Below are 15,462 nucleotides of genomic sequence, written 5' to 3'. Positions count from 1 at the left end.
AAGCAGATTGTGATAAATTGCAGAAGCACTTGCAAGACTGGAAGACTGGGCATCCAAATGGCAGATGAAATTTAATGTGGACAAGTGCAAGGTGATGCATATAGGGAAAACTAACCCATGCTGTAGCTGCACAATGTTAGGTTCCATATTAGGAGTTACCACCCAGAAAAAAAATCTAGGCATCATAGTGGATAATACATTGAAATCGGCGGCTCAGTGTGCTGCAGCAGTCAAAAAAGCAAACAGAATATTAGGATTAGGAAGGCAATGGTGAATAAAACGGAAAATGTCATAATGCCTCTGTATCACACCATGGTGAGACCGCACCTTGAATACTGTGTACAATTCTGGTCACCGCATCTCAAAAAAGATACAGTTGCACTGGAGAAGGGACAGAGAAGGGCGAACAAAATGATAAAAGGGATGGAACAGCTACCCTATGAGGAAAGGCTAAAGAGGTTAGGGCTGTTCAGCTTAGAGCAGAGATGTCCGAGGGGGGATATGAGAGAGGTCTTTAAAATCATGAGAGGTCTAGAACGGGTAGATGTGAATCGGTTATTTACTCTTTTGAATAACAGTTGGAGTAGGGGGCACTCCATGAAGTTAGCAAGTAGCACATTTAAAACTAATCAGAGAAAATTCTTTTTCACTCAATGCACAATTAAGCTCTGGAATTTGTTGCCAGAGGATGTGGTTAATGCAGTTAGTGTAGATGGGTTTAAAAAAGGTTTGGATAAGTTCTTGGAGGAGAAATCCATTAACTGCTATTAATCAAGCTGACTTAGGGAATGGCCTCTGCTATTACTGGCATCAGTAGTATGGGATCTTATTAGTGTTTGGGTACTTGCCAGGTTCGTGTGACCTGGACTGGCCACTGTTTGAAACAGGATGCTGGGTTTGATGGACTCTTGGTCTGACACAGTATGGCAATTTCTTATGTTCTTATAACTACACACACATTTTTTGTTCTAGAGTCTCTTACCTCTTTGATATTCTGATCCATGGTATTTCGTGCATTTAATAGTTCCTTTTCCCGCATGCCTAGCTTTGTCTCCAGAACTTGCACATGACGCTCCCACTTCAACTTCTTATTGTTTACCATGACATCAATTTGGTGCATTAGTTCCTGAAGCTCAGCCTCACAGGAGAAATTTCTAAGAAAAACAAAGTGAAATTTTAGATTTTGGATAGAAAAGGCAAGCTTTCTTACCATAAATGCTGTTTCCATAGATAGCAGGATGAATTAGCATGCTGTCATGGGAACTGTCAATCAGGGCCTGGGAGGCGGAGCTTCCAAAGTAGAGTTCAGAGCTTTGCTCTGTGTGGCTGTGCGTGCGTTCCCGTGCAGAAAAAGCAAATGTTGCTTACCTGTAACAGGTGTTCTTACAGGACAGCAGTATGTTAGTCCTCACATATGGGTAACATCATCAGGATGGAGCCCAATCACGGAAAACTTAACCCTGCAGCCAGCAAGGGTCCCCCTTCAGTCTTATTTGAAAGCTACAGGTAGTGCCAAAAACTAAAATAACAAAACGTTACGAACCCAACACCGAGGGGTGGCGGGCAGGTTTCGTGAGGACTAACATCCTGCTGTCCTGTGAGAACACCTGTTACAGGTAAGCAACATTTGCTTTCTTACAGGACAAGCAGGATAGTAGTCCTCACATATGGGTGAGTACCGAGCTAAGGATGTCCGAACATGCATCAAATGTACCCAAAGGCATGCAACAGGCACAACAACTGGGGTGGAATTTGGTAGAGGGCATCCTGAACCCCAACGGGCAGGCGGAAGGGTGTAGATATGTCACGTTGTAAATACGTTATGAAGGACAGACTGGCCAAAGATGGAATCTTGATTTCCGGCTTTGTCCAAGCAATAGTGGGCTGCAAAGGTGTGGAGAGAACTCCAGGTGGCAGCCCTGCAGATGTCAGGAAGTGGCACCGATCGCAGGTGTGCTACTGAAGTCGCCATGGCCCTCACAGAGTGTGCTTTAACACGGTCTTGAAATGGAATGCCCGCTTGCTGATAGCAAAAGGATATGCAGTCCGCAAAACCAGGAGGAAAGAGTCTGCTTACCTACAGGCTTCCCTAACTTGTTAGGGTGGAAAGATACAAACAATTGAGTGCTTTCCCTGTGGGCAGCTGTACGGTCTAGGTAAAACGCTAGAGCCCGTTTACAGTCAAGGGTATGCAGAGCCTGTTCTGGGTTGGCATGGGGCCTGGGAAAAAAGGTAGATAGTATGATGGATTGATTGAGATGAAAATCCGTAACTACCTTAGGTAAAAATTTAGGGTGAGTGTGGTGTACTGCCCGGTCCTGCAGGAGTTTAGTGTAAGGCGGATAGGTAACTAGGGCCTGTAACTCACGAACCCTGCGAGCTGAAGTGATAGCCAAAAGGAAAATCACTTTCCACGTGAGATATTTTAGGTCACAGGAGTGAAGAGGCTCGAATGTTGGTTTCATGAGCCGACCGAGAACCAGGTTAAGGTCCCAAGAAGGGGCCGGAGGACGTAATGGGGGCATGATATGGAGCAAGCCCTTCAAAAAGCGTGTTACAAGGGGTTGAATTGATATAGGGACATCCCCGACACCTTTATGGAAGGCGGCCACTGCACTGACATGCATTCTGATGGAAGATGTCTTGAGACCTGACTCTGACAGATGCTAGAGATAGTCCAAAAACTTCGGGATTGGACAGGAAAAGGGATCAAGTGACTGAGAAGAGCACCATGATGTGAACCTTTTCCATTTATAAGAGTAAGATTTTCTCGTGGAAGGCTTCCATGAAGCAATCAAGACACGGGAAACTGGATCGGAAAGGTTAAGTGGCTGAAGGATTAACCTTTCAAGATCCATGCCGTCAGGGACAAGGCTTGAAGATTGGGATGGCGTAGGCACCCGTTGTTTTGTGTGATCAGAAGCGGGTCCTTTCCCAAGGGAATGTGCCTGCGGATGGAGAGATCCTGAAGTATGGGAAACCACACTTGGCGTGGCCAGTGAGGTGCTATCAGTATCATTGTTCCCTTGTCCTGACGTAACTTCACGAGAGTCTTCGAGAGAAGAGGAAGTGGAGGGAATGCATAAAGCAGACCGGTTGCCCATGAGAGGGAGAATGCGTCTCTGTGCTGAGTGTGTTCGCTACGAATGAGGGAGCAGTAATTGTCCACTTTGTGGTTCTGAGGGGATGCAAAGAGGTCTATCTGAGGATATCCCCATTGTTGGAAGATGGAGTTCGCTACCGAGGGGTTGAGTGACCACTCGTGTGGTTGAAAGACGCGACTCAGTTTCTCTGCCAGCACATTGTCCACTCCAGGCCAGTAGGTGGCCCTGAGGTACATCGAATGAGAGCTTCCGCCCAAATCTGCGCAGCTTCCTGACACAGAAGGAAGGAGCCTGTGCCTCCCTGCTTGTTGATGTACCATATGGCCACCTGGTTGTCAGTCTGAATTAGGATGATCTGATTTAACAGGTGATCCTGAAAAGCCCTGAGAGCATATCTTATTGCTCGAAGCTCGAGGAAATTGTTTTTGATGTTTGGCTTCCTCTGGAGACCAAGAGCCTATGGAGACCAAGAGTCTCCATAGGCTCTTGGTCTCCAGATCGGTCTGCAGATCGGTCCAATTCTGGACCTACATGCTCTCGGTTCATGCAGATCGGTCTGCAGATCGGTCTGCAAATCGGCTATGTGGGCTCCCCACCCGAGATTGGAAGCATCAGTGATGAGAATGACTCGAGGATTCGGAACCTGAAAGGGCAATCCCTGGAGGAGATTGGTCTTATTTTTCTACCAGGCGAGTGACAGATGGAGTGAGTCGGTGATGTGGACAATGGCCGAGAGAGGCTGAATAGCTTGAATCCATTGAGACCTCAGAGTCCAGTGCATGAGTCTCATGGCCAAACGGGCCATTGGTGTGACATGGACTGAGGAAGCCATGTGTCCCATAAGGACGAGAAATTGGCGAGCGGTCGCAGCGTGCTGAGACTGCAGCTGGTGAGCGAAACTGCAGCTGGTGAGCGAGAGACCGTTGTTGAGGCAGGAAAACCTTTGCTTGCAAGGTGTCCAAGTCTGCCCCAATGAACGACAAGGTTTGAGATGGGACTAAATAGGATTTTTCGTAATTGACGAGAAATCCTAACGAAACTAGAGTGTGTAGGGTTAGATTGAGGGACGACAGAGCAGCTTGCTGAGTTGGAGCCCTGATTAACCAGTCGTCCAGATAGGGGTAGACATGAACACCTTGTTTCCTGAGGAAAGCTGCAACGACTACGAGGCATTTTGTAAAGACTCGTGGTGCAGATGCTAGGCCGAATGGAAGCACTCGGTATTGATAGTGCTTGGGGCCTACTAAAAACCTCAGGTACTTGCGATGAGCTGGACTTATCGCAATATGGGTGTATGTGCCTGGAGGTCGAGAGAGCAGAGCCAGTCTCCTCTTTGTAGAAGAGGTAGAAGCAATCCCAAGGTTACCATCTTGAACGTTTCCTGCTGGAGGTACTTGTTGAGAGCATGTAGGTCCAGAATTGGATGAACCCCCCCGATTTTTCGTGGATTAGAAAGTACCGGGAATAGAACCCTAGGCCTTGCTGAGAGTGTGGAACAGGTTCTATTGCTCTTGACTGGAGAAGGAGGGAGACCTCTTGATCCAGAAGAATGGAGTGATCGGATGTTTTCCACGTCTGTAGAGGTGGGGAGTCCGGTGGTAGGGCGAGAAAGTTCAGATGGTATCCCTGAGCAATGACTGCCAATACCCATTGATCGGATGTGATTGAATGCCACAATTTGTGGAAGTGGCACAGTCGACCTCCCACTGGCTTGTGCGACAGAGGAATCTGGCTGCTGCTCTCCAAGCGGAAGTCAAACACCTAAAGCAGGCCCTGGCTGGGGAGCTGCTTGTGGTTTTTGTTTTCGGGTTTGGCGAGACTGAGGTTTTTGATAAGGTCTCGTAGCAAGGGATCTGACTGGTGGCGGGTAGGACTTCCTTGGATGGTAGAACGACTTCTTAGAGTCCTTTCTAAAGGGCTGCTTAGAGGAGAAGTCGGAAGGCATCGAAGAGAGCTTTTTTAGGGTCTCATGATGGTCTTTTAATTCAGCCACCGTCCATTGGATCTGTTCACCGAACAGATTATCTCCTACACACGGTAGGTTGGACAACCGGTCTTGCACCTCTGGGCAAAGGTCAGAAGACTTGAGCCAGGCCCACCGTCTCGCTGAAATAGCAGCTGCAGACACTCTGGTAGAGGTGTCAAAAATGTCATAAGATGTTCTGATCTCATGCTTGCCTGCCTCAAAATATTTGCTTACAAGGGTTTGTAGTTGGTCTTGGAATTGCTGAGGCAGGGAGTCTGAGAACTCCTGTATCTGCTTAAGGATGACCCTGTTATATTGGGACATATAAAGCTGATAGGCAGCAATTCGGGAGATGAGTATGGCCCCTTGGAATACACATCGACCAATGTTATCCAGGAATTTCAGTTCCTTACCTGGAGGGGTAGACGAGTGAGGTTTTGACCTTTTGCCCTCTTTTGTGCAGACTCTACTACAACCGAGTGGTGATCAAACTGTGATTTTTGAAAGCCTGGGGCTGACTGAACTAAATAAGTGGTGTCAGCCTTTCTGTGTACTGGAGCAATTGACCCAGGATTTTCCCAGTTCTTTTTGAGGAGATCGAGAAGGACCAGATGGATGGAAATAGAGGTGATCACCTTGGGGGCATCCAGGAATTGGAGTAACTCCATCATAGAAACATAGAAACATAGAAATGACGGCAGAAGAAGACCAAACGGCCCATCCAGTCTGCCCAGCAAGTTTCGCACTTTTTTTTTTTCTCATACTTATGTTACTCTTGGCTCTTAGTAACCTTTTGGTTGTATTTCCCTTCCACCCCCACCATTAATGTAGAGAGCAGTGTTGGAGCTGCATCTAAGTTAAATATCTAGCTTAATTAGTTAGGGGTAGTAACTGCCGCAATGAGCAAGCTACACCCATGCTTATTTGTTTACCCAGACTATGTAATTCAGTCCTTGTTGGTTGTTTTCTGTATATAGATCCACTTTTCTTCATTCCCCCTGCCGTTGAAGCAGAGAGTTATGCTGAATATGCATTGAAAGTGAAGTATCAGACTTTCTCCCCTGCCGCTGAAGCAAAGAGCTATGCTGAATATGCATTGAAAGTGAAGTATCAGACTTTCTCCCCTGTCTTTGAAGCAGAGAGCTATGCTGGATATGCGTGAAGTATCAGCCTCTCTCCCCTGCCGTTGAAGCAGAGAGCTATGCTGGATATGCATTGAAAGTGAAGAATCAAGCTTATTTGGTTTGGGGTAGTAACCGCCGTGACAAGCAAGCTACTCCCCGCTTTTTTGTGAATGCAAATCCTTTTTTCCACATTCATTCACGTCCTCTAGACTTTATGAATCCACAGTGTTTATCCCACACCCCTTTGAAGTCCTTCACAGTTCTGGTCTTCACCACTTCTTCCGGAAGGGCATTCCAGGCATCCACCACCCTCTCTGTGAAGAAATACTTCCTGACATTGGTTCTGAGTCTTCCTCCCTGGAGCTTTAAATCGTGACCCCTGGTTCTGCTGATTTTTTTCCGACGGAAAAGGTTTGTCGTTGTCTTTGGATCATTAAAACCTTTCAAGTATCTGAAAGTCTGTATCATATCACCTCTGCTCCATCTTTCCTCCAGGGTGTACATATTTAGATTCTTCAATATCTCCTCATAAGTCATTCGATGAAGACCTTCCACCTTTTTGGTCGCCCTTCTCTGGACCGCCTCCATCTTTTCTCTGTCTCTTTGGTGAGGCCTCACCAAGGACCTGTATAAGGGGATAATCACTTCCCTTTTCTTACTCGATATTCCTCTCTCTATGCAGCCCAGCATTCTTCTGGCTTTAGATATTGCCTTGTCACATTGTTTCGCCGACTTCAGATCATTAGACACTATCACCCCAAGGTCTCTCTCCTGCTCCGTGCACATCAGCCTTTCTCCCCCCATCGAATACAGTTCATTCGGATTTCCACTCCCCATATGCATGACTTTGCACTTCTTGGCATTGAATCTCAGCTACCATATCTTCGAACACTCTTCCAGCTTCCTTAAATCCCATCTCATTCTCTCCACTCCTTCTGACGTGTCCACTCTGTTGCAGATCTTAGTGTCGTTCGCAAAAAGACAAACCTTACCTTCTATCCCGGCCGCAATGTCGCTCACAAAGATATTGAACAGGATCAGTCCCAACACCAATCCTTGCGGTACATCGCTTAAAACTGCTCTCTCTTCAGAGAGAGTTCCATTTACCATCACACATTGTCTTCTGTCCATCAACCAGTTTGCAATCCAGGCCACCACCTCGGCACTCACTCCTAAGCTTCTCATTTTATTCACCAGTTGCCTGTGTGGAACCGTATCAAAAGCTTTGCTGAAATCCAAGTAGATGACATCAAGTGCTCTTCCTTGATCCAATTCGTTGGTTACCCAGCCAAAAAGGTCAATCAGATTTGTCTGACAGGATCTTCCCCTGGTGAATCCATGCTGCCTCTGGTCCAGCAATTCTCCCAACTGTAGATAGTTAACTATTCTCTCTTTCAACAGTGACTCCATTACTTTTCCCACCACCGAAGTGAGGCTAACCGGTCTGTAGTTACCAGCCTCTTCTCTGTTCCCACTCTTGTAAAGAGGGACCAATACCGCTCTTCTCCAATCACTCGGCACCACTCCCGTTTCTAGGGATCTATTGAACAGGTCACACAGCGGACCCGCCAGCACATCTCTGAGCTCTCTTAGTATCCTGGGATGAACTTCATCAGACCCCATGGCTTTGTCCACTTTCAGTTTCTCCAGCTCTTCCCATACATTTTCTACTGTAAATGGATTTACATCTACTCCACTCCCCTCCAGTTTCTTGTTAACTAGCGACAGTCCTTCTCCAGGGTCCTCTTTATTGACTTTTTCTTCGACGCATGGGGGGGTAGCGGGAACAGAGCCTTGAATCCTGGCAGCCTCATGAGGGGATTTTTGAGGAAAAACCTTGACCTCTTTGAACGGCACTGGGCGCTTTCCAAACATCGTCAATTTGTCTCCCGGCTCCAACAACACAGCTCTTTTGGATGGCTTCTCCGGTCCCGGAGAAGACCACCAGAATACTCACCAACTCACGCAAATTCGACCATATCACCCCGATCCTCAAAGATCTTCATTGGCTCCTCATCCACCACCGTATAACATCTAAAACACTCACCATCATACATAAAACCCTCCACAACCAGAACATGCACTGATTGAAAGATGCGATCCACTTCCACACATCCAATAGACCTTCCAGATCATCATATAAAGGTACTCTCCACACTCCTTCTCCGAAACATTTGCACCTCAAGTCTACCAAAGAGCGTGCCATATCCATTGCTGGTCCCTATGCCTGGAACTCCATGCCACCAGAACTCAGACTGGAGCAATGCGCACAGAAATAAAAAAAAAAACCCTCAAAACATGGTTATTCAAAAAAGCCTACTCCTAACCCCGCGCATTTCAATCCCCTCTGGATTATCTCTACATAACCTCACCTGCCCACCCTATATGTTTCCCACCCTTTCCAGTCTCTTTACATGTAATTATTTGAACACTCTAGTTACTTTTTTCACCTGCCTATGCCTTACGCCACTTCAGACATTGACACATGATTTGTAAATAGTTCTCTACTGTTATATTCTTTTTTTTTTTTTTTTATTTAATCTTTATTATGATTTTCATATAATTGAAAGTAAGACAAAACTTACAACAGAAAAGGGATACAGCCATAATGATAATTATATGTCCATCTAAATTCAATAATCAATATAATTGGTATAATTGGCCAAATCCTTACAAAGAAAATTGAGGAGACGAATTTTAGGAGTATTACTCAGGTACTTCTACATCATCTTATTGTGAATCGGCTAGCATTAATTAGTGACTGAAATTATCTAGATCCCACTTAGTACTCGCTAGGAGATATTACAGAGATCACCCTAGCATTTACAAATGACTTGAGTTGCTCTGGATAAAAAAACACAAAACATTCTTCCTTTCGTTTTATAATGCACTTTCTTGGATATCTCAAAACAAAAGAAAACCCAATCTTTTAACCTGTGTTCTAAACATCAAAAATTCCCTTCTCCTTTGCTGTGTAACACGAGCAAGGTCCGGGAACATTCTCACCCCAGCTCCATAAAATGGAGTTGAGATGTTTTTAAAGAAATTTTTCATCACAATTCCCATATCTTGCACAGAAGCGAAGGTAACTAGAAGAGTTGCTCTATCACACAATTCTATTGAGGAATCCTCCAGATATCCAGTCAAATTTTCCATAATCTCAACCTGATTTTCAACATGAGATTTAAACACCTGTGGAGACTTTAAAAAAATTTGCTTGATGATACAAGGTAAACCCTGTTCATTCAGCTTTAAATTTTCAAGGAAATATTTTTTAAGAGTCATATCCATCGTTTGTCCCACAATCCTTGGAAAGTTTGTAAACTAAAGACCTGGCTCTTCCGAATAGCCTACCTCGAATAGACCTCTCTTTCCCGCTCCACCCTGCCCCCCCTGTCCTCTTGACTAACACAATTGATCCACAGCCCTGTATATAATGTATTTATAATGTATTTATAGTTATACTCCATACTGTACATAGTTCATCACAGTTTACTGTCCGCTTCCTTGCCTTTATCTCCTCTGCAGCCTATGCTATGCCCCCTCCCAATACCCCTGTTCATTGTATTTCCTTTCCTCCTTTTTAGTTCCAATGTAAACCGGCATGATGTTTGCATACTAATGCCGGTATATAAAAACCTTAAATAAATAAATAAATAAATAAATAAATCTAAGGTTGAGATGTTTGGAATAATTTTCAAGATGCTCAATTCTACGTGAAGCTGAAGTAACATCTTTAACTAACTTAGGGCCTCATTTTCCAATATCGCACGCAATACCAAAAAGGGGTGTTACCTTATGCTAATAAGCATTTGTATTGCAAATTGCAATAACAGCTATGCAACATGCTGTTAACCCAATGTGGGCTACATTGCAAGTATATATTGCAGTTCATGATGTTTCCAGACAGCCTGTTTCAGTATCCTGCAGGCTGTGAGAGAGAGAGAGAGCACCTTGCCACTGTGTCTCTTCATTAGACAGGTATTTGTATCCCTATGAGAGGCCCACCTAGTAACTCGAGGTGGGGATTAGGTATTAGTGTAGGGGGTTGGGGGCCACTTTCACATTCAACATGAGACGTACGAACAGAACAGTGGTCTCTTGTGAAGATTTGATGGCCTTCGGAGTGAGGAAACTCACTCCAAGATGAGATTTGGGCAATGTTCTCTCCACCTAGCTTGATGGACACTCTACCTGGGCAACAACAAGCTAGGTGGAGAGAACATTGAAGGTCGCACCTCAAAAAGGATAGGAGGGGGGGGGGATATGATGCAGACTTAAATATCTGACACAAGCGACAAACCTTTTCCACTGGAAAGGAAGCTGTAGATTTAGGGATCATGACATAAAATTGCAGGGTGGTAGACTCAGGAACAAAACCAGGATATATTTTTTCATTGAAAGGGTGGTGCCCTCCTAGAGGCGGTGAAGACAAAATCAGTGACGGAATTCAAAGGGTGTGGGATAAGCACTGATAGGGGCAGTTCTATAAGAAGGTAGGGTCAGGCGGCCACTTCAGGCAGCAAAATTTGGAAGCAGCAAAAGATGCCCTCCCACTCCTCTAGCAGCCGCCTCATCCTGCCGCCAAAACAACAAAGGACCTGTGGGCTGCCGGCAATGTTCCCTCTAAGCTGTGCGCGTGCGCGGCCATGCATAACTTTTCTGGAGGCTGCAAACAATTTTTCTACTCCTGCGCAGTAAGATCGGCAAGGCCGTGATGGAGCTCATCCCACCACGGCCCAAAGTAATCGCGAGAGTAGCACTTTCTCTATGCTGATCTCGTGATGCACGCGATCAGAATGAAGGAAGTGCTAATCCCGCAAATTTTTAATATTGCAGGGCCTGCACAGAAAAGGTAGCAGAACAAGCTTCAGTGCCAGTAGCAGCAATTGGCTCTTTCCCAACAGCCATGAGGTGCAGTGAAAGAGGCTCCCGGCAAAAGAAAGAGGGGGCCTTCCTTAAGTATGTGTATGTGTATGAATGGGAGCTTGCCTGGGTGTGTGTGTGTGTGTGTGTGTGTATGAATAGGTACCTGCCATGGGGTCTGTTTGTGTGTAAGAATGTGTATCTGCAAATAGGTTGCTGCCTGGGGGGTCTCTCAATATATGTGTGTGTGGGTGTGGGTGTGAAAATGAATAGAAGCCTGCCTGGGGGTGGGGGGAACAGTATGAGAATGAATGGGAGCCTGCCTGGAGGTTGTGGGAGCTGGCCTGGGTATATGTGTGAGAGAATGAATGGGAGCTTGCTTGGGTGTGTGTGTGTGTGGGGGGGGGAGCCAGTGAGAGTGAATGCATGTGTGTGCATGTGTGAGAGACAGCATGTGTGTTTGTATGAGAGAGCATTTGAGAGAGAACCTGTGTGTGTGTGTGAGACAGCATGTGAGAGTGAGCGTCTGTCAGGCGGTACAATAAAGTACACGGTTAAACGGGTGCTCAGTGTTGAGCGTCCACTTTCCTAACGTGCACCCAGCCACCTCTCCTGGGCACACGATACTGTATTTAAATGAGGAGTCGTGCTAAAAAGGAGGCGTTAGGGACAATAGCGTGCCCCTAGCGCTTCCTTAGCAGTGGAAGTCCAGGAGAGGTGGCTGTCAGCGAGTTTGGAAAACGGACGCTCAATTTTACCAGTGTCCGTTTTCCTAACCTGATCTACTAGCACAATTATTTATTTATTTATTTTTATCCTTTTTGTTCCTCCAATTTAATATCGCCACTATATTAAGTAGGAGGATGTAGAAAAAAGCAGTATTTTTTGCTTTCTGTACACATTTATTGGCTGCTCAGAAATTAGCATCTGCCCTTGGGCAGATGCTAATTTCTGAGCGTAAAATGTACAGATCGAGCACCCATTTTTTTTCTGTATCCTGGTCAAATAACTAATAGCCTCATGCATGTGATGTGCATTATTAGTTTCGGGGGGGATTTGGACATTCATTTTAGACACGCTAAACCCCTTAATGTCTAAGGGGTAGTGGACGCATGTCCAACAGGTCTGTCCAACTGCGGGTAATACAGTGCACTCAGTTGAGTGCACTTTACTGTATCGGCCTGTGTATATGTGAGAGTGAGACAGCATGTGAGAAAACCGGTATGTATGTATGAGAGAGAGATAGCATGTGAAAGTGAGAGCCATGTGTAAGCCACAGCATGTGAGAGTGGAAGCCTGTATGTTTGTGAGAGAATATTTGAGAGAGAGAACGCCTGTGGGAATGAGCATCTGAGAGTGTGTTTGAGGGAGGAAGAGAAGAAGACAGGTAGAGAGAGAAAAAAGAGAGGAGAAAAAAAAAGAAACCCTGTAAAAGGAATTGGGAAAAGAGCGAGAAAGGGAACATGGAAAAAAAAAGTCTGGGACCAACCGATTAGAGAAATAAGATCAGACAACAAAGGTAAAGAAAAAGCAAGTTTGTTTACCGTAAACAGTGTTTCCGTAGATAGCAGGATGAATTAGCCATGTTGCCATGGGAACTGTTATTCAGGGCCTGGGAGGCAGAGCTTCCTAAACAGAGATTAGAGCTTTGCTCTCTGCGACTGCGCGTGTGTTCTCTCGCAGGAAAACAGAATCTCTTCAGTCTGTAAATAAGCTTACGTGAATCAGGATAGAAGGTCAACTAACCAAGGAGAAGGGAGAGTCAGCATGGCTAATTCATCCTGCTATCTATGAAAACACCATTTACGGTAAGCAAACTTGCTTTTTCCCGTTGATAGCAGGGCTGAATTAGCCATGCTGTCATGGGATTCCCAAGCTCCCGATCTAGCATTGTCACATGTGTCTTTTGTCCCTGCGTAATCTAGTCATGGTGATAGTCGACATAGTTATGTTGATAGAGACTGCAGAACTGCTCACCCTAGTTTGGCGTCGTCAGTTGTCTGCTGATCTAGGCAGTAGTGGGACGTGAAAGTGCGTAGAGAGGACCATGTAGCCACCTTGCAAATGTCCACGGATTGTACCTGTCTCAGATGTGCTATCGAGGCAGCTACTGCTCTGACCTGATGAGCATTTGGATGGGAAATTAGAGGCAACTTTTTTTTTTTCATAGCAGAATTGAATACATTGTGAAATCCAGCTTGAGATCGTTCGCTTGGTCACTGTAGTCCTGGTGCGTTTGGGTTGAAAGATACAAATAATAGAGAGGAACAGGAATCGGATTGTGTCCTTTCCTTATAGTAGGCCAATGGTTGTTTGCAGTCCAGTGCGTGCAACACGTGTTCCCTATCATTGTGATGTGGTTTAGGGAAGAATGTTGGTAGTTCTATTGTCTGGTTGAAGTGGAATTGTGACACTACTTTTGGGAGAAAGGCAGGATGAGTCCGGAGAACTGCCTTGTGATGGTAAAACTGCAGATATGGAGCATAATGAACCAAGGCCTGTAGTTCGTTAACTCTCCAAGCGGATGTTACTGCCACGAGGAAGACTACTTTCCACGTGAGGTATTTTATGTGGGCTGAGTCCATTGGTTCGAATGGGAATAGCATGATTTGCTCCATAATGGCATTCAGGTTCCACGGAACCGGTGGCTTGGAGGTCGGTGGTCGAAGATGTGATAGACCTCTGAGAAATCAAGATAGCAAAAGGTGAGTGGAAATTGGTTGACCGCTATGCGGTCTATGATACGCTGCTATAGTGCTAAGGTGAACTCTGATTGAGGACGTTGCTAAGCCAGACGTATATAACGTATGGAGGTAGTCCAGAAGTGACTCCGGCAAACAGTCTAATGGATGAATTCCTTTGGACGTACACCAGATGGAGTAACGCTTCCATTTAAAACTGTAATTTCGTCTAGTTGATGGCTTCCTAGATTCCAATATGACATCCTGGGCTGCAATGGAGATGCCCTGTTCCGTCAAGAGGAACCACTCAATCTCCACACTGTTAAATAAAGGGACAAGTGCAGTGGGTGGAGAAAGGTTCCCCCTTCTTGTACTAGAAGATCCAGTCGATTTGGCAATCGAATTGGTTCTTCGATGGAGAGTTGTAACAGGTAGCTGTACCAAGGTTGTCTGGGCCAAGCCGGAGCTATTAGTATTAGTTGAGTTGCATCCGCTATGCATTGTTGTATTGTCCTCGTAAGAAGAGGTATGGGTGGAAAAGCGTACATTAGGCTCTCTGTCCAAAGAACGAAAAAGACGTCCTGTGCTGTCCTTTTCTGATTGGGCCATACTGAGCAGAAACGAGGAACTTGCGCATTTGTCTCTGTAGCGAAGAGGTCCATCGTTGGAACTCCCCACTTGACTAATATCTCTTGAGCCACTTGATGGTTGAGTGACCATTTGTGAGGGTGGAATATTCGGCTCAATCTGTCCGCTCAGGTATTGACAACTCCCAGTAGGTATGTTGCTTGTAGCTGGATCGAATGCCGATGTGCCTGATCGAAGATGAGAAGCGTTTCCTTGCATAGGGACCATGAACCGGACCCTCCTTGTTTGTTTATGTAGAACATTACTACTTGGTTGTCCGTGTAGACCATGACCCTGCGGCCCTGCAGGTGACGTAGGAACGCTTGCAAGGCGTTTTGAATTGCTCTGAGTTTCAGCAAATTTATCTGTAGGTTCTGCTCTTGCCAAGACCACAGTCCTTATGTTTCTAAGAGATCTAGATGTGCTCCCCATCCCTTGCGAGAGGCATCGGTGGTAAGCACTGCGTTGTGTGGAGGAAGATTGAACAACGCCCCTTTGGATAGTGTCGACTTGCTGAGCCACCAGCCTATATCCTTCGTCATTTCTGAAGTGAGTACTAGACGTGTTGTTAATGGTTATGAGTGTTGTTTCCATTGTCGTTTCAAACCCCACTGCAGACGACGCATATGCAATCTGGTGTTGGGCACCGTAAATATGGCTGCTGCAATGTGATCTAAGACTGTTAGGATTTGACGTGCTGAAGGTTTGCAAGTAATCTTGAGGGAGCGTAGGAGCTGCCGCATCTCCCATTTCCTGTCCTCCGGTAGGAATGCTCTGCTCCGTGTGGTATCTAATCGAGCTCCTATGAACTGAAGAACTTGAGTTGGGTACAAGGTCGACTTCTGGTAGTTGATCATGAGTCCCAACTTGTCCAAGCATTCAATCACCTGTTGAAGATGCTCAATGAATGTTGTGGGAGTCGAGGCTATAGAAGCCAATCGTCCAGGTATGGAAAGATTCTCATGCCCCGTTGCCGGAGGTATGCCACCACCACCACCATGCACTTGTGAAAACTCTGGGAGCTGCCGATAGGCCAAACGGAAGAACTTTGTATTGGTAGTGTTGAGTGTGGGGGTTAGGACGTGGCCTTTCTG

The 15,462-nt window shown here is 45.8% G+C and overlaps 1 protein-coding gene across 3 annotated transcripts in view; it reads right to left on the bottom strand.

Moving 5' to 3' along the window:
- Window positions 1-15,462, bottom strand: part of DEUP1 (deuterosome assembly protein 1) — a 395,279-nt gene that overhangs the window by 365,808 nt on the left and 14,009 nt on the right. For all 3 annotated transcript variants that reach the window (XM_029602319.1, XM_029602316.1, XM_029602317.1), the window contains exon 3: window positions 983-1,154. In XM_029602319.1, the coding sequence (XP_029458179.1) occupies window positions 983-1,154 (172 nt within the window). The remainder of the gene's footprint in view (window positions 1-982; window positions 1,155-15,462) is intronic.

Source organism: Rhinatrema bivittatum, chromosome 5 (assembly GCF_901001135.1).
Source record: "Rhinatrema bivittatum chromosome 5, aRhiBiv1.1, whole genome shotgun sequence".
In the NCBI taxonomy this organism is placed as follows: domain Eukaryota; kingdom Metazoa; phylum Chordata; class Amphibia; order Gymnophiona; family Rhinatrematidae; genus Rhinatrema; species Rhinatrema bivittatum.
The sequence above is the reverse complement of the archived record's forward strand: the minus strand, read 5'-3'. Positions and strand labels throughout refer to the sequence as shown.